The sequence below is a fragment of the Strix uralensis genome, chromosome 32 (genome assembly GCF_047716275.1).
Source record: "Strix uralensis isolate ZFMK-TIS-50842 chromosome 32, bStrUra1, whole genome shotgun sequence".
Classification (NCBI taxonomy): Eukaryota; Metazoa; Chordata; class Aves; order Strigiformes; family Strigidae; genus Strix; species Strix uralensis.
In genome coordinates, this window is record NC_134003.1 from 2,254,388 (window position 1) to 2,275,882 (window position 21,495).

Here is a 21,495-nt window from a genome sequence, read left to right on the forward strand (position 1 = left end):
TTTTCTCTCTTTCAGAGACTAGAAAGGTGCGTGGGCATCGTGACTTCGCTAACCAACGGACTGTCGGAGAGGGAAGCTAACGATGCCCTCAATGCTCACGTAAGTGTCGTCTCGAGAGGTGAGAAATCCTGCCTGGATGAAATAATTTGTGGTTTATTGTACCTGCACGGGTCTCTGTCTGAGGGAGCGGGCGTGCGAGCTGTTAGCGAGGCGGAGGCTGGGGAATGGAGCCTGCTCTGCCCTCGCGCCTCCCGTCAAGGATTCCCAGAGCTATTACAGTTAAAAGCCAAAACAACACCGTGGCTTTAATCCTTGTCTAATCACCTATTTGGAAGCCGACCTGCGGTGCAATTTCTCGCTGAAATCCGGCCGAGCGCGTGTCTCTCCCAGCACGTGAGCGCTCGCCGCGGGGGCCCATCGCTGCGCCTGTGCCGCCGGTGTTTGCGTTTCTCGTGCGGTTTTGCGCTGCTCAGATCTGCTTTTTCCTGGCCTCCAAACAGCCAGACTCCAGACCACTGGAAAGGGCACGTTCAGCTGAGGGATGGAGCGTTTATTTCTAACTCTGCGCAGTCTTAAAATACTTGCCAGCAAGCTGCAGATGTAACCGTATAAGGAAAACTGTCGTGTGACATGTTAATGGGCTCTCAGACGTATCGGTTGCATTTTTTCCTCCCCAGAACACCTTGGGCTGTTGGAGTCAGTGTGTACCTTCCAGAGTTGCCTTCCCTTAATGGGAAAAGGTTGGCAAAACCCAGGCTGGATTTCAGGGCTCAGAAGCTCATGAAACACTTTCCCACTCAGACAAACAGGTTGTAGAAAAATCTGTGAGAGGAGCCTGGGCAGGTCCCCAGCCCTCGGGGATCTGCTGCTCTTCTTGCCTGGGGCTTTGTTGCCCCTCAGTAACGAGGTGCCCTGAAGCGGTGCTGCTAAAATCACTGCAAAGCTCTGGGTACCCAGAGGTTTGCACCAGAATTAACTTCTCAGCAGGGTACAAGTACAGGAGACCCTGGATGTTTTCTGTATTCCCCTGTGATCCTGCTCTGAATTCCTCACGGGCTGCTGGGTGCTCTGTTGGCCATTTGGTGGGCTTGAGCGGGGTTTCCTCCTCCTGTTGTGACCTTCCTCTCACGTCCCGTCTCGCTGCTCACCAACACCACTTGCATTTTTCTCTCTCAGATATGTAAAGGAACCCCCCAGCACGAGGAGATCTGCCTGGGTCTTTTCACTCTGGTCTTGACCGAACCTGCTCAGGCACAGAAGGTAAGGCCCGTCGCTGAAAGTTTATCCACGAGGGCTTTTGCTTTCCAGGCGGCCGGAGATTGGGAGCTGTGGAAGTTTTGGGTCTCGTGCAGGCGTTGGAAGGCGCCTGGCTGGAACCCTCAGCACCGAGTGGTGGTTTTTGTAGCGGGGCAATGACTTTGCTTGGACCGTTCCTGGTTTTGCTGCGTCCCGGTGGCACAGTGGCTGCTCTGGGGAATGCAGGCGCTGCCACCAGGGAAGGGAGCTCGGCCGGGTTCTTTCACAGCCCTCAAATTAATTGGTTTTTGTAGTGGGAGGTGAGTACCGATTCTTCAAGAAACTGTAAGGCCTTTCCCAGTTTCAGCATTGCCTTTGGCGGCCCAGATTTGCCTGCTGGAAGCCAGATGTAGATGCCTACAGAAATAATCACCTAGACTAGAGGAGGGACGTGTTCAATTCCTAGAGAAAATTGCTTTTTAGCAGCCCACCTCTGTTAATTTCACAGACCGGATTTAATTTTTAAATAACTCTTTTTAGTGACGCTGTAAACTCTGATTTTTGAAATTGTAGTTACTCACCTCCAGGAAGATGAGTGTTTTGTATTCTTAAAGATCTTGGATGTGGGTTTGGTGCTGTTGCAACAAACTGGGGACACTCGGGTTTTTTTATAGAAACCAGACCTATTTGTAGCAGCTACAAGACAAAACAAAAGCACTGTTGGAAGGGCTGAGCGTGGTGAGCGATACCCGGGGGTCCTTGTTTGGGTGCGTTTCAGTTAACGGGTGTTACACGGAATTTGGAAGGGTTGAGGTGGACTCTTGAAGTCGGCAGGGTCTGCTGTTAGGGACGCTCTGTAAATCCTGGCGCTGTGCTGGCCCGACGGTGACTCGTTCAATGTTCTCTCTTGATTTAATTACTGCTATGAGGGCAGAGCTCTCTGCACCAAAGCCATAGATCCGCATTAGCTCCCAGGACTCATCGCTGCCTTGGCATTGCTGGACGGGACGGTCCTCGTCAAGGTACAGCTCCGTTCCCCAGAAATCACCTCTTGAAAGCTTCTCCTGGGAGTCTTCAGGCCTGACTGCTTACGGTGTGGGTCAGATTTCTCTTCGGTTAGACGGCCGTGTTTTGCTCTGTCTCCTCGTTGGCTTGAGGCCTTCCCAAACCCCGACCGCACAGTCCCCAGCCCTGTTGTCTTTCAGCTCTGGCCTGATTCTGCCTCGTGCGCTGAGCATGAGACTTGTAAACCTGGAGAGACTGAGCCCAGCCGAGGCTCAGAGCACCACTGAACTTGTCCTTGCTTCCAAGACACTGTGGGAGCCAGAGAATTTCTAGTCGCTGACTAGCAGCGCTCTACGGGATGGTCTCCAGAGGGTGAACCTCCACCGCGCCCGATAAAATGCTCTTGTCCCCTCTAGGATGTGGTGGAGCACAGCTGGGATGTGGCGGGCAGCATCCAGACGCTGTTAACTGAGCATAAGAGTCCCCGGGGAGGTGCTTCCATTCCCTGGAAGCCAAGTTTGATGATTCCAAGCTTTCCATCTGCGTGGCGCTCGCTGGCCATCCCGTGCGAGGGGCCGAGAGAAACCTGCCCGGCCCGTTCCCCTCTGGGGTCTCCTGGCAAGGAGGAGCGAGGGGTGAGGGGTCCGGCTCCCTCGCGGCCGAGCTGGCGGCAGGCTGGGGCCCTGCTTTGCTGCTCCTGGCCATGTTAATTAGAGGTGGCTGGTCCTCCTGCTCTTGTCAGATCTGCTCTTTGGAGCACGATACTTTTCTTAGGGAGTAATTGGATCTGCTGCTCTGCTGCGCTCTGATGTCATCTATTGCTGCCACCTGCCCTGTATCCAGACAGGAAGCCAGTCAGTGATTTTCTGCCAGGCTTTGGGGGTGAGTTACTCCTTGCCTTTGCTCCCAGCCTATAAAGAGGGGTTAACGCTTGCCTGGCTGGTAAAGCATCTTGCGAGAGCTCTGAAATGGTCGCACTGAGGGCAGAGCTCTGCTCATCCTCCAGCGAGAAGCCCGCGGGCCCGGGACACTCGGCACCGCCAGCCCCGCTCGGCTGCAATATCCGTTCCCACGTCAGGTCACGGGGGAAGAGTCACAACCTCGGGTGAACGTCGAAGCCGGCGAGGCTGGTGTGGAAGTGGCACTGCTCTGAATCAAGCATACCCCAGGAGACTTCATCCTCCCAGGACCTATTATTTTGCCAAAAATAACGCCAAAACTACCGTAGCTGGCCATGTTTGCATTCAGGGGTATTTTAGAGCTGGTTGCCCTAGGAGCCGAGCGGGGGGAGCAGCGCGTGCTCCGGTCCCGGCACGCTCGCAGAGGCATTTTGTGCCATCTTGTATTTCTCCAGTGGCTGCAGATCCAGCTCGTCTCGCACCGTGGCCTCGCTGTCCCCCACCTGCAGCTGGTGCGTGGCGGGGAGGCGGAGGCACAGGTACCCCCTCTTCCTCCTGGAGAGGCTGTTTAAAACACATCTCCCTTCCTTTTTGGGAGGGGGCTTGAGCTGCCCTGTCCCCTCGCTGATGGATTAAAGAAGCGGTGGCACAGCCCTCCCCTTGCCACGGCGGAGGAGCGGCTGAGGGACGCAGGTCTCCTCCTCCCCCTTTGTTGCCTTGACACTCCAACCAGGAGAGATTAGCTGTGCTAAACTCGTCCAGCTGCGAGGAGGGACACTTGACCGCCTTCAAATATCAAAGTGACAGCGACTGATCCGTCAGATCTCCCTCCTCCGCCTGGCACCTCTCACTTTAATTAACACTCTGCTCCGGGATCAGAGAGCACGGAGCCCTCCCCGCAGATGAGCGTGGCGCTTCCCTGACATCTCCTCCGGCGTCTGTCTGCCGTGTGCCTCTTCTGCCCTGGTGCTGGGCGGGAGGGGACCTCTCTCCTCCACTCAATAGCTGTTTTCTTTTATTTTTCTTCTCCCCTCATTTAAAGCGAACATTTATCATTTGTTCCTTCCTGCTAATGAAATGGCCTGTGCAAGTGGTGGCTCCAATCTGCCGAGAGCGGGGAGGAGACGATGGATTGTTTGCAGCCTTGGCAATAATCAAGAAATTCAGGTTTTCTCCCCACCCCCCTCGCGGCTGGAGCCCTGAAGATTTTCTCCAACACCTTCCTCAGGATTGTTGCTTCCAGCCTTGTGCCGGAGCCGTTAGGCCGGGGTCCAGGCTGACCCGGGTAAGCAACCAGCGGGTGACGTGCCATGCTGCCCTCACCCTGGTGAAATGGGACTTGTTCTCCTCTGGCCAGTTGTGCATTGGGTCAAGGATCAGCAACACCGTAGGTGTGGTTTGAGTTCTGGTTTTATGCAGTGTTTGCTTATGGGATTTGAGGAAGTATGCAGCGAGCAAGGTGAAGAGCTGCCAAACTTCCCTGGGTAACAGGATTGCAGTGTCCTTCCTCCTGGGACTTAAATACTCAACCAGAAGTGAATCCCGTGGGGTGTCTCTTCTGGCGGTTTGTTGCAGCCCTTCTCCCGAGGACGCTGCCGGAATCGGCCCAGCTGGTCGGGGACTAATCCACGTGGTCCGGGTCGTGTCACAGGACCTCTCGGTGGCTTTAAATGCAGATGTGGACGCTGCACCTCGCACACATCCAGCAGAAAACCAAACCCTAGATGTTTCACCCAAAAAAGCATGAATTGTTTGAACGCAGAAGCAGCTACTGACCACCTAGAAAAGCTACTAAGATGATAAATGTTCATCTTGCAGCTGCTCCCAAGGGTGCAGAAGTGCACCTGCCTCTGAGAGGGAAGCGCCGGGGCGGTGGGTGCTCATCATCCTGTCGCCGAGCACAGGAGGGGGGATCCAGGCAGGGCAGGGACCTGACAACACCGGCGTTTCCCAAACAAAGTAAAAGCTTGGTCAGAGTCCATGTGCTCCCGGGCCGGCTGTGTCCTGGGCCACCTCTGTCCCCGGCGTTTTCCCGTCAGGGTGATCTACGTGTTTCTTTTCCAAAGCTGACGCTGCGGAGGGAGATGTTGCGCATTCCTGGCCAGGTAGAGTCCTCTGTGTGGAGACTTGGAGTCTGGCTCTGCTTTGTGGGCATTCATTTAGCATTTCAAAAGCAATTAAAGGCTCCAAAGAGTCTACACCTCTTGGATTTGGTTTTTTTGTTTGGGATTTTTTTTTTATATATATATATTTTTTTACATGGTGCTATAGGAAAAAGGGATGGAGAAAGCCTGAGCACAGGGAGTCTGATCAAAGAGATCTTTTGAGGCCTCATTAACTCTCTAAAGGAGGATGCAGAGACCAGACCCTGCTCTCTGGAATATCATGACATTTACTGGCACAAATTAACATTCATGCAGAACCACTTAGCAAATTACTTCCTAATCACCCTCCACCCGCTGCTGTCCTGAGCAGAGGGGAAGGGAGAGCCAGCACCTTTGCTCTCTGGCCTGCGTTTTGTCTGGCTGCTGGTGGCAGACGAGCGTGGAGAAAGTCCTTCCTTTCCCTGCGATAGTTCCCTCTTCCCGTAGCCCAGCCCCAGCAGATCTGCCGGTTTGGACTGTGGGCAGGATGTCTGGATTTCTAACCCAAAACGAGCCAACATTGTAGCATGGTTTTGAGCCAGACTGTCTCCAAATTCAGCTCTGTCTGACCGCGGAAGTCTTGTGTGAGCAGGAACGGGTGGCGTGGGGACGATGTGTCTCTGCTCCTGCATCTCCACGGAGCTCCCACGCGGCCGTGTCGAACCAGCATCACGTCGTAGTGACCCCGAGTCCTGTGGGCATCTTCGAGGTGGTTCCAGTTGCCACTGGTGCCAGGGAGATGGGAGCATGTGGATGTGCCTGTTTATTAACTGATCCCTCCTGAAGGACCGTTGTCGGTCTTTTCTCCCTAGAGTTCGTCTCTCCAGATCTGTGGCAGGGTGCAAGGAAGGCTGGGATGGGGGGACAGGGACACCTGACAGTGCCTGTTCTGCACTGAGAAACCTTTGGCTCCTGGGGCTAAATCCAGCGAATCCAGCTGTCAGTTTATAACGCCCCAGAGGATTAATGGCTCTCCCTGCCTGGCCCTGGGGTGCTGATTCAGGTCACCCCAAGGGAGTCTGCCTGCCTTAATGTTCTTTCCCTGAGTTTCGTTTACTTGCTGTTATCTGGTCAGGTTTGATAAAACCATTGTACGTTTTCCGTTGTGGTCCTTCATCTGTAACCATCTCCTGCTCTTCCCTGCTGCAGTGCTACCGGGACTTGGCACTGGTGAGCCGAGATGGCATGAACATCGTTCTCAACAAGATCAACCATATTCTCATGGAGAAGTACTTGAAGCTGCAGGACACTTGTCGGACCCAGGTGAGGAGGTTTTTCTCCCCAGAATCGCCCCTTTCACACCAACCAGGCAGAGGATGAACAGAGGGCGTGTGAGCGTGGAGGGCTTGGGGGGGGCCATCGGTGGAGCTCCTTTGCTCCGTGTTAAGGACTCGCCTTTGGAAGGGAAACGTGGTGGCGTCTGCCAGCCAAGGCAGCCGCGGTGCTGGGGAGAGCTGTTGTAGGGGAGGCTCTGACAAAAGCTGCCCTGACCTCTCCCTCTTCCCAGCTGGTGTGGTTGCTGCGGGAGCTGGTGAAGAGCGGGGTGCTCGGAGCGGACGGTGTCTGCATGACCTTCATGAAGCAGATCGCAGGTGGGTTGTGCCGCGGGGACGAGGGGACCGCTGCCTGCACCCTCCCCTGCTCGTGCCAGCAGGCTGGGCGCTGCCGGCGGCGTGCCAGGGCTGTCATTACGCGCTGTGCTGGGCGTCGGAGCCAGAGCCGCCACGCAGCCGGGTCCTGACAGGCCTCCCCAGTGTCTCTGTACCCAGCTGACAGGCGCCGGGCCTGCTCCAACCTGTCTGGGGGAGGAAATCTCTCTGGGGAGGATGGAGCAGGGGATAAGCCTTCAAGGGTCTGTTGCTCCCAACAGCCTCTACGAGGGGTGAATCACAGAGCCAGGAGGCTTCTGGCAAATGCTGGAACAGCCAGGAAGTGTATTAGTTCCTGTTGCTGCCAGCTTTCACCCCGTAGCGCTGCGCAAGAGCACCGGGATCATCCGTGGTCCCTGCTTTGACCTCTGGGATAGCAAGAGCCGTGTGTCTGTAACTCGTCAAAGACACAGGAGGCTGCTGCACCCCTCGTAAAGTCAGTAGCTCCTCCAGGCAGCTGGCGCTGGCCCTGTGGTAGCCCGTAGCATGTTCCCCCCCAAGCCCACGGTGTGAGCACCCCGCAGCCGTGCACACACACACGCACACGCCTTTCCGGATTCACAGGAACGGTGCCTCTTCCGTGTTCTCTGCTCGGCGCTGGTGCTGGCCGCTGATGTCCACCAAGGAGGAATTAATGGCCCACCGTAAAACCTGACATTGTGTTTTTATTGTATGCGCCTGTGACACGGGGCTGGGCAGCCCGGCTTGGAAATTGCCGTGTCTGCTCTTCAGGGGAGGAAGAATGGGGAGGGGACAGAGTCCTGAGTGCGAGCCAAGCTGCCCTGGCCCTGTTGTCGCAGAGTAAACACTGTGTAAACATTTTAAAAACCACCGGTGAAGGCATCCCTTGTTTCCCCTCGGTTGCACCTCCCCGTTCAGGGCCCCTTCTGTTCTGGAAGGACGCCGCTGCCTCACTTCTCGCTGCTTTTACGATGCCTTAATTGTTATGATCCCATTGTTTTGGCTTGCCTGCTTTAGGCGTTTTCTGTGCCCCTGCGAGCAGGAGTCCCGCTCTGCTCCCAGCGACGTCAGCCAAAGGCTCCAGCTTCGTGCCGAAGGCCCATGCTGAGGGCGTGAGACACCACTTTGACACCTGGCCTTTATTTCAGAGTTTGAGCGTTCTTTGCAGATGCTGTTTCCCCTTTGTAGGCTCAGCAGCTGCAAATGTTTTCTCTTTTCCAGCTACTGAATCTCAACCTGGCTTCTCCTTTGCTTTCCAGAAGGACGATGACTGACTCCATATTAGCACAGTTGTTTTGCAAGAGTGCTGTTGCACCAAAGACCCACACGATGCCCTAACAGAAGGGCGCTTGAACCTAAAAACGTGCTGTACCTAGGAAAAGCCGAGCATGCGTGGCAGGCAGAGCAGGGCCAGGCAGGACTCTGTGCTCCAGATAAGGAGCAAAATCCGTAATTAGCTTTGCCTGACTGGGCTGTAGGGATCCAAGCGGTTGGTGGTTCGGTTGAGTCTGGCAACAGAACCGCACCCGCTCATCCGACCGGCTTTTCTCTTCCCTGCTTAGGTGGGGATGTGACAGCGAAGAATATCTGGCTGGCTGAGAACGTCCTGGAGATCCTGACTGAGCAAAGGTACGGCTGGTCAGGAGGCGCAGGCCAAGGCCGGGGCGGGCTGAGCGAGGAGAGCGGGGGACCACGCGCCTCGTCCGCCTGCCGAGGACTTGTCCTGCCCGCTGCAGCGCTGGCGGATTTCGGGGCGGTGTGTGTGCGGTGACAGCATGTGTGGGAGTGTGCTGATGGGTTTTCCCGTGCAGAAGACCTCTGCGTTCCCTTACTGCGTTCCCAAGCATATTTTTCAAAGTTGTGGCAGGAATTTCTCTCAGAGCCCTCTCGCTGCAGGTTGTGCAGGGGAGAGTGTCCCGAGGTCCCTCTGGTTTTGGACTAGATGAGCTTCAAGGTCTTTTCCAACCTCAAGGATTCTGTTAGCAAAGCTCCTCTGCAGGGTTTGGAGAGGGGCTGCGTGCCCCGTCAGATAAGAGGCTCTGCCCAGGCTGGTACCTCTCCCCGAGCCAGGTGCGAGGACACGCCTGGCTCTTAGGAAGGATTTCTTTGCAGAAGGGGTTGTTGGGCGTTGGAATGGGCTGCCCAGGGCAGGGGGGGAGTCCCCATCCCTGGAGGGGTTGAAGAGTCGGGTTGAGCCAGCGCTGAGGGATCTGGTGGAGTTGGGAACGGTCAGGGTGAGGTTCATGGTGGGGCTGGAGGAGCTTCAAGGGCTTTCCCAACCCAGATGATTCTGGGATTCTGGGACACGGCTCTTCCCTAACGGGTGGCACCCGGGCCGTGGCCAGCCCACCCCTGGGCAGCGGGGTGCTGTCGCCTGATGTGGCTGAGGAACACGCCTGGCTCGGGAGCCGCATCCCAGGAATATTTTCTTCCCAAGTTTCCCGAGCTGCGGGGGAGGTGTTCCTTTTGGAGGTGTAGGACAGAGTTAATTGCCCAGAAAGCTTCCTGTCTTTAAACAGCTCCTGCTTCATCAGGGCTGCAACTTTAATTTGTTGTGGACAGGCCATCTGGGAAGTATTGTCCTACGGGCTCAGCATTGTCCTTTGTTGGCAGAGCAGCCGCTAATTGATGATAAGCAGAATTCCTACTGCAGCCTTTGGCTGGGCAGAGTCATTATTTTTAAATAGCCTATAGCTTTTCACCGAGCGCTGTCTATAATAGCAGCGATTCTTCTAAAATCGCTTATTACTGCGGTTAACAATCAAGTTGTTAAAGCATTTATTTGGCCGCAGCCAACAGTCCCAGGGATTTTTATTCCGGGAATAGCTGCGCGGGTACGTGCTGCTGCGAGTGCCATCTAGTGACCCACCGTGCGTGGGAAGGAGAGACCCTCTGCGATCTTCTGGGCTTGGCTGACCTTCGGTTCTTCACCCTTTTTTCCCCGCTGCCTTTGTGCTAAGCTCAACTTATCTGTTCCCAACCGTATTTAAGCCCCTACCAGCTCTTGCTGTGGTCTTCCCGTGTGCTGGTCCTACTCGCCGCTGCCATCCCGCGCTCGGAAACGCTCCTCGTCTCGCCAAAGCACGTTGCACCTCTTGTCTTACAAATCCCTGCAAACAGCTGGACTGTGGGAGAAATAGCTGCTGCTTAGTGGTGATCCCAAGCCACATCTGGCTGCGGGTCTGCAGGAGAAAGCTCCAGGCACTGAATAACAGCTGAGCTTTGTCACTGGAGGAGAGGAGTTTGTCAGAGGAGCAGATGTGAGAGGAAGAAGCTCGGCCCCTGCTGAAGGTATTGCTGGAGCGTCAGCGATACTGTAGCAGCACAGAAACTGAGCACGAGGAGAGCTGAGGATTAGAAGTGAGCCCAAGGGAGAACCTGCAGCTCTTTGCTGGGATTTATGTGCTTTGATTAGGGGAAAGCCAGAGCTTTAATTAAAGCCACGCATGTGAAGATCCGATGCCGCATTCAGAGTGTTGAGTGCTTGGTTTAATTAAAAACAGTTACGGCAAAGCTGCTTCTCAAGCACTGCCCGCCTCGGCGCGGAGGCGAGTCCGCTCTCTCTCGAAAGCCGGGTGTTAATTTAGCTGCTCGCTGCTAATGGCGGCACGAGTGCGACGCTTCCTCTGAGCGTTTTCATTTTCTCCGCCTGTCGGATCGATGAATCCTGTGGCTGTGGGTGGTTTTTTTGCCCCCCTTTGATGGCATTTTTCTTTTCTGCACAACCCTCGCTGGGAAAAGGGGGAGATGCTGACCTGCCAGCCCGCTGGGATCCCGGCCTTAATTACTCCCCCATCCTCCCTACCGTAACCTCCGCTCAGCGCCGTGTGCTGCCAGACCGGCCCGCTCCGCTGCTAATTAACCTGCTCCTCGCATCCAGCTAACGCAGGGAGAACGCTCTGGGAAAGCAAACACTTGTCACGTCTTCCCAGGCTCCCCCCCCCCACCATGATTTAGGGCAGCGAACTCATTTGCCGCTGGGCCGGTGACTCTTCGGGTGGCCGCGGCGTTACAGCCGCTGCGCTCAGTGGTGGCACTTCCCTGGGACTTCTGATTTACAGCTCGCTGAGCCGGGGGATGCTGGGGGTGATCAATCACACCGGAGGCACCGAGTCAGCCTGGCCCCTTCTTAGCATCCAGCGTAAATAACCGAGCTGGCGAGGTCCTTTTTATGGACCCAGAATATTTATTGTCGCGCTTAGATAAGGGAGGTTGGGAACGCGGCACGCCCAGCAGACGGGGCGGCCGGGGCTGACGACAGCGGTGGGTGGAAACGCTTTGCTGGAGGGCTCTGCCCGCGCCGAGGGAGCGGGGCTGAAGCACCTGCCCGCGCTCAGGACCCGAAGCCAGTTGGCTGAGAAATAAATCGGCTTCCAGAAAGCCAGTCCTGGGTGCAGAGCCCCTGTGCTGCCCAGCGCCCCGCTCGCCCCCGTCCTTCCAGACGGATTCCTGCCGTGCCCGCGATGGGGCTGCGACGTCTCTCCCACCACAGACCCTCTCTACGCAGCTCCATCTGCCCTCTCACAAATCTCCATAGTATTTGATCCCAAGTACATCTGTTTTTCCCCGCTTTTTGCCACTCAGCTCTTCCTGCTTCCTGACAATCGTGGCAGCTCTTTTTCTTCCCCCAGTGCTGTGGGAGCTGCTCCCCAGCCTGGCACAGGGCTCGGGAGCTGCCGTGGCTCGTTAACAGGCCCTGACTGACCTGCTGCTCAGAGTTTGCTGGATTAATCCACTTGGCACCAGGGAAGCACAAAAACACCTCTCCTACGGGTGTGCGTGAGAGCGTTTGGGGCCTGATCGTACGGGAAGGTCCTTCGGAGCTTGTCCTGGTGCGTTGTCTCTTGCTCGGTGCTGTTCTGGCTGCGGAGACCAGCAAAGAGGCTCCTGTCGGTGTCAGCACGAGGTCAGGTCTGTTATTCATAGGGCAGCTGCTCCCTGCACTCACTCCTGAGCGCTTTATTGCTTCCAGTTGCAAATACTTCAGATTGTTGGGGCAACAAACATCTCTGCGGCCCTGGAAATCCACCCAGCCCTTCGCCGGAACGCGTTGGCTGAACGTGAGCCAACAGTGTGCCCAGGTGGCCAGGAAGGCCAATGGCATCCTGGCTTGTACCAGCACTAGTGTGGCCAGCAGGGACAGGGAAGGGATGTGACCCCTGGGCTCGGCACTGGGGAGGCCGCCCCTCGATGAGTGGGTTTAGTTTTGGGCCCCTCACTCCAAAAAGGCCATTGAATGACTCGAGCGTGTCCAGAGAAGGGCAACGGAGCTGGTGCAGGGTCTGGAGCACAGGTCTGATGGGGAGCGGCTGAGGGAACTGGGGGGTTTAGTCTGAAGAAGAGGAGGCTGAGGGGAGACCTCCTGGCCCTCTGCAACTCCCTGAAAGTTTTCTCTTGAGCCAAGGACCCAGCGGCAGGCCAAGAGGGAATGGCCTCCAGCTGCGCCAGGGCAGGGTCAGACTGGCTCTTAGGAAGGATTTCTTTGCAGAAGGGGTTGTTGGGCGTTGGAATGGGCTGCCCAGGGCAGGGGGGGAGTCCCCATCCCTGGAGGGGTTGAAGAGTCGGGTTGAGCCAGCGCTGAGGGATCTGGTGGAGTTGGGAACGGTCAGGGTGAGGTTCATGGTTGGGCTGGAGGAGCTTCAAGGGCTTTTTCAACCCAGATGATTCTGGGATTCTGTCTGCCACCCTGCCCGAGAGCTCAGGGCGCAACCACCCAGGTGACCAACTGCGATGGGACCGTCCTGGGGGACGAAGGGTTGGACCAAAGCGTAGCCAGAACCCAGCACAGAGCAGGGAACGGTCCGTGGAGGGACATGGTCTAGGCTGGAACAACAGGCTGCAGTCCCTGCCTTTGCTGTTTCCTTTATGCCTCAGTTTTCTTTGTCTTGAGTCTCCACATTTACATAATTTCTGGCTGTGGTTCCCTCACAGAGGTGACTGAAGGTTTTGGGGTTGGGTTTTTTTTTTTATTTTTCCTTTGCAGAGAGTGGGTACTGAAAAGCAGCCTCTTGATAGCCATGGCGGTGTACACGTACCTCCGGCTCATCGTGGACCACCACGGCACGTCTCAGCTCCAGGTGCTTCGTCAAAAGGAGGTGGATTTCTGCATCTCCCTCCTCCGTGAACGGGTGAGCAAATCAGGGAACTGAGGGGGTGACGGGGAGCAGCGACCTGCCTGCGTGGGGTGGTGTTCCTGGTGCAGCTGGAGGTGGGAGACGCTGGTGAGTGAGCACTGGAAGCGCTGGTTCCTCAGAGGCACCGCCCCGCTCGCGCCGTACGGACAGCGGTGCGCGGTTCATGCTCAGTGCAGGCTGTGAATGGCTTTGGAACAGATTCCCCCCGGCTATCCCGTCGGACTGCAGGCTGGGGTGGGGGCAGAGCAGCTGTTTGGATGGGGCTGCCTCATTTCAGTCTCTTATCCAAGCCGCAGGGGCTAAAACCATTCTCTTTCTGCTGCTGTGGCACCTTAGTGAACACCAGTTCCTCCCTTCGGGAGGCAGCCAGTGTCCTCGCGGGCTTACAGCGAACACAGCAGCCAGCTCCAGGCCACTTTTTGGTCTGTATCATGCTGGAGAAGTCACCAAAGCTGGGTGTAGGCAGAAATCCTTGCGTTTGGCATCCTAACTCCAGCGGGCTGTGACGGCTCTGCAGCTCCCTGCCCGCTCTCCCCTTCCTCCGTGCTGGGTGGGAAGGACCAAGTGTCAAGTCTTAGCTTCAGAGACTGGCTGCAGTCCTGGAGAGAAAATGTCAGATTTATGGGCTGATTGTTTGCTTTACAAGAGAGAGAACATTTTAAAATAGCTGCTGACCTTCCCGCCTGTCACCCTGCCTCTCAGAACCTGCTAGCTTCAAAAGAGGGGCATCCTGCCAGGGGCAGGAGTGTAGATATTGTGCAAAGAGTGAATCATCTGGAGCTGGCGGGAAGGTTGAAGGACTGACTGTTCCTCCATTCCCCTCCTCCTTCCCCCTGCTCAGGAGCAGGTAAACAGCAAATGAGATTTATCTTTTTTTTTTTTCCCCCCCCCTCTCCTTTCCCCAGTTCATGGACTGCTTCATGATCGGCCGGGACCTTGTGCGGCTGCTGCAAAACGTTGCGAGGATCCCCGAGTTCGAGCAGCTGTGGAAGGACATCATCCACAACCCGCAGGTCCTCAGCGCACAGTTCACAGGTAGGCAGGACCGGCTCCGTGGGCAGGGCGAGCCCCTGCCAGAGCCCCGCTAGCCACAGGCAACCCCCTCCTGCCTCCGCACGCCCTTGCGGCAAGGCTGCCGCGACTGTCGGCCCCTTCTGGGGAGAGTTGAAGCAAAAAATCCCGCAGAGTTTTTCGCTCTGCGCAGCCCGTCTGGCTCTCGGGACCGTGCTAGAGCTCTCCGGCTGCGTTACAGCCCTGCGAAAGCAGCGTGTGTTGGGTGTGTGGGTTCCTTCCAGATGCTCTTTTAGAGGAGAGCTTGCAGAGAGCGCCATAATTACAGCGTGAGATCCCACCTCCGTCAGCATCAAGGCCCACGTGGCTGCTTCCAGAGCCCCTCTCGTCACTAACTGGGAGAAGATGCCTCCAAAAGCAGCTTTCTGCTGGCTGCCGGGAGCGTAGGGATAGGGGCAGGGCCTGGGCCGCTCTCCCATGGTCGCATCCGGCGCTTGGCAGCTTTTGCCAATTTTTTAAATGCTGCAGAGGCCTTGTAGGCGTTTGGGCTTTAAACCATCCTGAAAAACAGATACTTCAGGCAGCTGTAATGATAAATCACAAGAACGCGGCTGGGCCACGATGAGAGTCATTAAATTGTATTGCTTGTTCTGGACTTAACACTTCCAGAATTGTTGCTTTTTTTAATTAACTGATTTATAAACCAAAATGAAGCTGGAGCCCAGAGATACAAAGTCCCTGAGTCCTTCAGACTCCAGAAAAGAGCCTGATGAAGCTCCCCAGCTCTAAAGCAAAAAGTCCAGAAGATGCAGCAACTGACACTTCCCAAATGGGATTTTATTTCTCCCAGTAGCCGGGCACGCTTGGTGTGCCAAAGGCTCAGGCGTGGAGCTCTCTGCACAGCACCGGTTATAAAATAGACACGACGGAGAGAGTGTTATATTTATAATTTTTATTGGTATAAATTATTCACTTCTCTAGGGGCTGTCACATCATTATCTGTCTGCAGCAATTCTAGTGAGTCTTTGGAAATGGGGCTTTCAAGTGTTCTCCCCCCGCCCCCGGTGCCGGCTTTCCTCTCTCGGGGGCCGTGTTAATGTCACTTTAAAGATCTCAGATTATGCCCAGGGAAACTCGTGGCACATCATTTGATTAAATGCTCCTTAAGCTCTGTGATCTCTGGCTTCTTCTCCATCTCCAGAACCTGTCTCCTGTCATTGCTGGGCTCTGCTGAGACGTGCCAGCCGAAGGGCTGCAGGGACCCGGTTCCCCTCGCTGGGTTGTCAGAGGTAGCCTGTGGGGCCCGTAGTCTGAGCCCTACGCCTGAGGCGGGCTCACGTTTCCCATTTCCAGGGCGCAGCCCCCGCCTCTCCCCGCAGCTCTATGTGCACTAGAACCATTTCTTAGCTCTGTCTGGATCTTCCCAGCTGAGTGCTGAGCTTTTGCGTCCATGCTCGGAGCGTCCTGGGGCACCTGATTGTCTCTGTAGCTTCACTTGCTTCCCACTCCGGTAGGGGCAGCTGGTCAGGGTTATTTCCTGATTTTCTGCCAGTTTTAGCCAAATGACCCAGCAAAACGATACCTAAACCGGGGCTGACATCAGCGCTCCTCACTCATTCTCTTCTAACAACTAGCAAACTCCCCCTGGTTTTTGCCCTTTCTCCTCTGGTTCCCTTTTTCTGCTGTTTGACACCACAACCGGCGCCCCGTGGCGTTGCCCGATGGCTCGGAGAGGTGAGAGGACGCCCGGGTAAGCGCACGCACACACCAGCGCGTTTCTCCTTCAGCTGCAACGCGCCGGAGCCGGCAGAATTCGGGGGGGACGCCCCAGCGCTGGCAGCTGGGCAGCCCTCGGGGTGCAGGGAGAGGGGGGCTGTGTCTGGCTGGGTTTTCACTCCTCCCTGTCCCGCACAGGACCCCGCCGTTGGCTCTGGGGGCCGGATGGGAGGACTCTGAGCACAAGGTGATCTGTCCAGGGGTGCCCTCATTCGTGTGGAGCCTGGCAGTCCCCTCCCCAAAACAATTTCCCCTGCAATTGGTCGTAAAACGACTTCTTTGCCCTCTTGCCTGCTGTAATAATTGCTCTGCAAGGTGGCCGTTGCTTCTAGCAGCCGTTGGTCCACATGCTCTCGGGTTTGTATCTCTCTGTAACCTCCAATCCGGGTCAGTCCTGCTGAGCTCCACGCTGCGGCCTGGGCAGGAGCACGGGGGGAAACCGCCGCAGGGGACGGCTCCCGGCGCAGGACCCATCGCTCCCTCTGAGCAGCTGGGAGCTCTTTTAACAAACAAGGTGCTTTTGTGGCTCTTCCCCTGCTGCGCAGCTCGCCCCACCCTTTCTCTGAGCTCCACCAGAGCTGGCATCTCTCCTTTCTGCTTTGAGCTTCCCTCCTCCAGCCCTCGGTTGCTCAGGTGCGACCCTCGGGCCGCGCGGCAGAAGGACGACTTGACTTCCAACCGGCGAGAGCGCAGCGTCCCTGGCGCCTGCCTGTCTGCGTCAGAGCTGGCTGCCCCGTAAATCCTTCAGGTCTTGTCAAGCAGCAGCAAAGCCTCTCCGCTCAGGTCATAAATTCCTCCTCTTTGCAGCTGTCTGGGAACGAGAGCGGCTTTTGCAACCTCCCCTTCTCCTTCCCATCCTCCATTCCCTACACGCGTGTCCACACACAAGTTTTTTCTGTTGTGTCTGATCTTTGTTGTTACATCTGGGTGCGTTTACTCCAGGGAAGGAGTCGGATGTAGGTGCTGGCAGAGCCCAGGACGGGTGCTCTCTACGCCTCACGGCTTTTTGGTGCCCAGGCCAAGGGGTGGGAGATGGGAAACGTGCTCTCTTGGTTATAACTTGGGTCTTGGCGTCTGGAATTTCTCATTTCTCCTCCAGATCTCGTCCCTGTCCTGCTGTGCACCCCCTCTCCCTTTCTCCACACTCTCCTTCCTGGCGTCCTCATTAGTGATCTCTAACAAAAGCTTGCACCGCCCAGGAGATGTTATAAGAGACCTTTTCCAGCCAAAATCTTGATCCCTTTCCTCTGCCTGTTGCCCTGGGGAAACGGAGCGTAACGCTCCGAGCTCGGCTCGCTGTGGCTGTCGGTAGATCCCCACCCGCCCGCCGGCCGTGCCAGCGCAGACCGACCCCTCTGTCTCTCCCCAGGTGTCCTGCAGCTCCTCCAGTCGAGGACTTCTCGCAAATTCCTGGCGTGTCGCCTCACTCCCGACATGGAAACCAAGCTGCTCTTCATGACCTCACGGGTAATTCCCTCGTGCTCGCCGGGGGTCCTATGCCAACGCGGGGGAGGAGGGCACGTCCCTGCCCGGTCCACGGTGCACCAGTCCCGTTCCCACGCTGGCACTGGGCACGGGGAGGGAGGGCAGAGCTTTACTGGGGCGAGTATTTGTTGCTTCTGGCATCTGACGGCGACAGGGGGAGGAGGGGCTGCCCAGCAGGAGCTGATGTAGATGGGCCTGAGACATCCCTGGTATTCATTAAAAGGCACAAACCAGCCTCGCAGGGGAACGCTGCTCCTGGCTGGCCGCTTTCCAAGGCAAGCGCTTCCTCTGAACGGCCGCGACGTGGTGGGTTATCAGAGCTCCGACACCAGCCGCCGTGCTCCGGAGAGGCCAGGAGCTGCGCAGCGCCGGCACCGGGGTTAACTGTTATCTGTGCCCGCGCGCCGGGCAGAGCTCGCTTCCCCCGCCGCTGCCTGCTCGCTGCCTGCACGCTGCCTGCTCGCAGGGGCTGCGCTGCGCCGCGCACGTGGGGCGTGTGGTCCCGGCCGCTCGCCTGGAGACGGGCCCCGCGTGAGAACGCTGCACAATGGCCTTTTTTGCTTCCTCGGTCTCTCTGAAGACGCTGCCAGCCCGGGGCTGCCGGGGAGCAGGGCGTGGAGCAGAGTTTGCCAAAAGAGGCAGCTTAGAGGATGGCAGAGCGCGGTTTGAGCAGCCTTTCCCCAAGCCTTGAGCCAAACCTGCGTCTTTCCCTCTCCCTTCAGGTCCGGTTTGGCCAGCAGAAGCGGTACCAGGACTGGTTTCAGCGGCAGTACCTGTCCACCCCAGACAGCCAGTCCCTGCGCTGCGACCTCATACGCTACATCTGTGGCGTGGTGCACCCCTCCAACGAGGTGCTCAGCTCCGACATCCTCCCGCGCTGGGCCATCATCGGGTGGCTGCTCACCACCTGCACGGTGAGTGGCGAGGGCCAGACCCGAAAGCGACTCACGGAACGGCCGGGCATCTCCTCCCTGGCAGAGCAGGGGGTAACCTGCTGGTGCTGGAAGCTGCCGCGGAGGTTGGGATTAGGTATTTGCTGGCTGGGCTGAGGGAGGCAGTTGCGGAGCAGCAGTTGGGACGTTGCCCTTCGTTCTGTGCTCTGGATTTTAGTCCTGGCTCTGCTGCACGTTGAATCCTTTAGGATCTGCTTTCCCTGCGTAACCCTCACCTTCTCGCTTTCAGCTTGTCAAGCCCTTTGTTTCTGATTTATGTTTATGACCCATCTACAAGGCGTGGGGCCTCTCTTGCCCCACTGGGATGCCTCGTTATATGCTGCCTCATTACAGCCTCGTTGGCTTCCACTCTCCCTGCCCGGCCCATCGTCCCTTGTCCCACCCAGGACTGTGACCCGCAGCACTTATCAGACAGCAGAAACTGCTGAGGAAACGGCTGCAGCTGTGCCCGTAAACGTGGGGCAGATAACACCAAGTGATGTGCGGGGCCCAATTCTGCACAGTTCGGGGTTGTAGCCGGGCTGCGCTTCACCAAGTACGCGGCCTGTGTGTCCCAGGCTTGGGGCTGCCTCGGCCTCTGCCGCGCTGCCCGGGCCGGAGCTGCCTTTGGAGCAGGCAGGTTTGCTCAAGAATTTCCCAGCAGCTGGTACCCGGGGAGGGGTTTTGCCAGCTCTGCCCTATCCTGGTGGTGGGAAGAGCATCGCCACCCCCCGCCTCGCAGCAGCAGGGCCCGGCATGTTGGGTGTGCAGAGGGATGGGGTGCTCAGCACCATATTCACAGAATCACACAGAATCCCAGAATCCTCTGGGTTGGGAAAGCCCTTGAAGCTCCTCCAGTCCAACCATGAACCTCACCCTGACCGTTCCCAACTCCACCAGATCCCTCAGCGCTGGCTCAACCCGACTCTTCAACCCCTCCAGGGATGGGGACTCCCCCCCTGCCCTGGGCAGCCCATTCCAACGCCCAACAACCCCTTCTGCAAAGAAATCCTTCCTAAGAGCCAGTCTGACCCTGCCCTGGCGCAGCTTGAGGCCATTCCCTCTTGGCCTGCCGCTGGGTCCTTGGCTCAAGAGACTCCTCCCCCCTCTCTGCACCCTCCTTTCAGGGAGTTGCAGAGGGCCAGGAGGTCTCCCCTCAGCCTCCTCTTCTCCAGAATAAACCCCCCGAATTCCCTCAGACTATTTCTATTTTTTTTTTTTCCTTCTCTAGTCCAACGTTGCTGCTTCAAATGCCAAACTGGCCCTATTCTATGACTGGCTCTTCTTCAACCCCGAGAAGGACAGCATCATGAATATTGGTATGCCACAGGGAGGCTTCCTCTGCATGGGCAGGGGTCGAAGAAGGGGTTAACGGCATCCAGAGCTGGTAGAGGTGGGGGGATCTGGTGGGGAAAGCCACATCAGTTCCCTCCCCTGCCCTGAACGCCTGGGATTTGCAGGCTGGCAGGAGAGTTACTTTGATGGAGCCGGTTTTAACTGTGGTTTTCGTAGCCCTAGTAGCAGCCAGTGTCTTCCTTGAGGCCAGTGGCTGCCCCTGAGCGGCTGCTGGGCTGTCCCAGGGCACGCGAGAGCCGGGGGCATTGCTGGGAGCTCCTGCCTGCAGGGAGGCTGGTTCTGGCCACTCTTTGAAGCCCAAGTGTTATTTAGGAGCTGGATGAGGGCAAGGGTGCGTCCAAGCCAAAAGAAGGGTGTTCCCTCTGCGCCCCAGAGGTCGAGGGCTGGGTCTGAAGGATCGAGGGGACATGGGGGATGTGGGTGTCCCAGCGGCTCTCAGCACAGGGCTCCCTGCTCTCTCCTTGCAGAGCCTGCCATTCTGGTGATGCATCACTCCATGAAGCCTCACCCTGCCATCACCGCCACGCTGCTGGATTTCATGTGCCGGGTGAGCTGCTCCTCGCGCGCCGGGGAATTCCCTGCCTGGCTGGCTGAGTCCCATGATGGGGGTTGAGCGCTGAGGGCTGTGAAAGCAACCTCTGGGGTCCGCACGGTCCCTCTGCCGCCAGCGGGACAGAGAGACTCCTCGGGAGTGTCAGCAGAGGACAGCGTGGAGGGAAACGGCCGCGCTCGCATCTGCTTACACCAGCCGGCTGCGCAGGGGTCACGCTCCGCAGCGAGCGGGTCGCTGTGTCAGCCTCTGGGCCTTGCTTTAGCCTCATAATCTTGTCCGTGGGGTAGAGGAGTGAAGTGTGTGGGCCTGGAGGTGCATCCTTCGGGACTGCAGCCGGGCCGTGCTCTCTGCCCGTTGCTGGGGCAGCAGCAGCACGTTGGGTGTAGGTCGGTGCTTTCCCTTCTCTGCCAAGACAGAAGCTGGGAGCAGTCGAGTGGTTGAGCTGCGCAGCCTGGTCCCTGCGGGCCGCGCTTGCTCTGTGCTGACCGGTCACGAAGGGCAGGAATGGTAACGCAAGCTCAGGCCAAACAGACGTCGCCGTTCCCCAGAGAGCTTCGGGGCAAAGGCCTGTTGCCTCTCCATCCCGCAGGAAGAGAATTTCTTTAATTCCTAGAGCCAGTGATACTGGAGCAGCAAGATAGTGTCATCTCGCTGCCCATTCTTCAGAGCCAAAAAACCAAACCAAACCAAAGAAGCTGTTCCCCCTTCTTGTTTTTTTTTTTTTTTTTTCCACGTTCCTCAGTGCATCATCTGGTCTGTTCTGCCCTGAGCCTCTTGATTGCGAAACAGCCTGCAAGAGTAGCTCAGTATCTGCTGGCAGCCCTTTTAACCTCCCCTTACCTATGCTAAATGAAGGAGGGATATTCCCCTCGCTGGTGAGCCAAGAGCGCAGTCAGACGCGCTGCTGCGGAGGCTCAGCCAAATAATTCGCCTCGAGAGGCTTTGGTGAGTCCTCGCAGCCTCTTGATAAATCCAGGGAGGTCGGAGCATTGGGCCCTTGTGTCATTCATTAATGGGAACGCCACTGTGGGAAGGCATGTAAGACTTCCCAACTCTGCAAATAAATCCTTCCAGAAGGATGAGAGTTAGTAGGAAAAAAGCTTCTGAATTGTTCCCTTTAATACCTAATGAACTGCTTGGCCCGGTGTCACCCCCTGAGGGCAAACAGCATCTCACTGCGGCAGGGAGCAAGTCAGACCCACCGTCTCCTTTTCAAAGGCCAGCCCTCCTCGGGCAGTGCGCCGAGCTGCTCCTGCCCCTCCAGCCTGGGGGAGGCATTGCCAAGACTTGCCGGTTCCAGTAATTTGGTCCCAGGGAGGGCTGATGGTGTTTCTTGGAAGCGGGGTCTTTCCGT

At 57.0% G+C, this 21,495-nt stretch overlaps 1 protein-coding gene across 3 annotated transcripts in view; it reads left to right on the plus strand.

Moving 5' to 3' along the window:
* Positions 1 to 21,495, plus strand: part of INTS3 (integrator complex subunit 3) — a 44,198-nt gene that overhangs the window by 3,769 nt on the left and 18,934 nt on the right. For all 3 annotated transcript variants that reach the window (XM_074853173.1, XM_074853175.1, XM_074853174.1), the window contains exons 2-12: positions 16 to 99; positions 1,177 to 1,260; positions 6,434 to 6,547; positions 6,792 to 6,876; positions 8,457 to 8,523; positions 12,878 to 13,022; positions 13,934 to 14,063; positions 17,185 to 17,282; positions 18,023 to 18,214; positions 19,464 to 19,551; positions 20,056 to 20,135. In XM_074853173.1, coding sequence (XP_074709274.1) covers positions 16 to 99; positions 1,177 to 1,260; positions 6,434 to 6,547; positions 6,792 to 6,876; positions 8,457 to 8,523; positions 12,878 to 13,022; positions 13,934 to 14,063; positions 17,185 to 17,282; positions 18,023 to 18,214; positions 19,464 to 19,551; positions 20,056 to 20,135 — 1,167 coding nt within the window. The remainder of the gene's footprint in view (positions 1 to 15; positions 100 to 1,176; positions 1,261 to 6,433; positions 6,548 to 6,791; positions 6,877 to 8,456; positions 8,524 to 12,877; positions 13,023 to 13,933; positions 14,064 to 17,184; positions 17,283 to 18,022; positions 18,215 to 19,463; positions 19,552 to 20,055; positions 20,136 to 21,495) is intronic.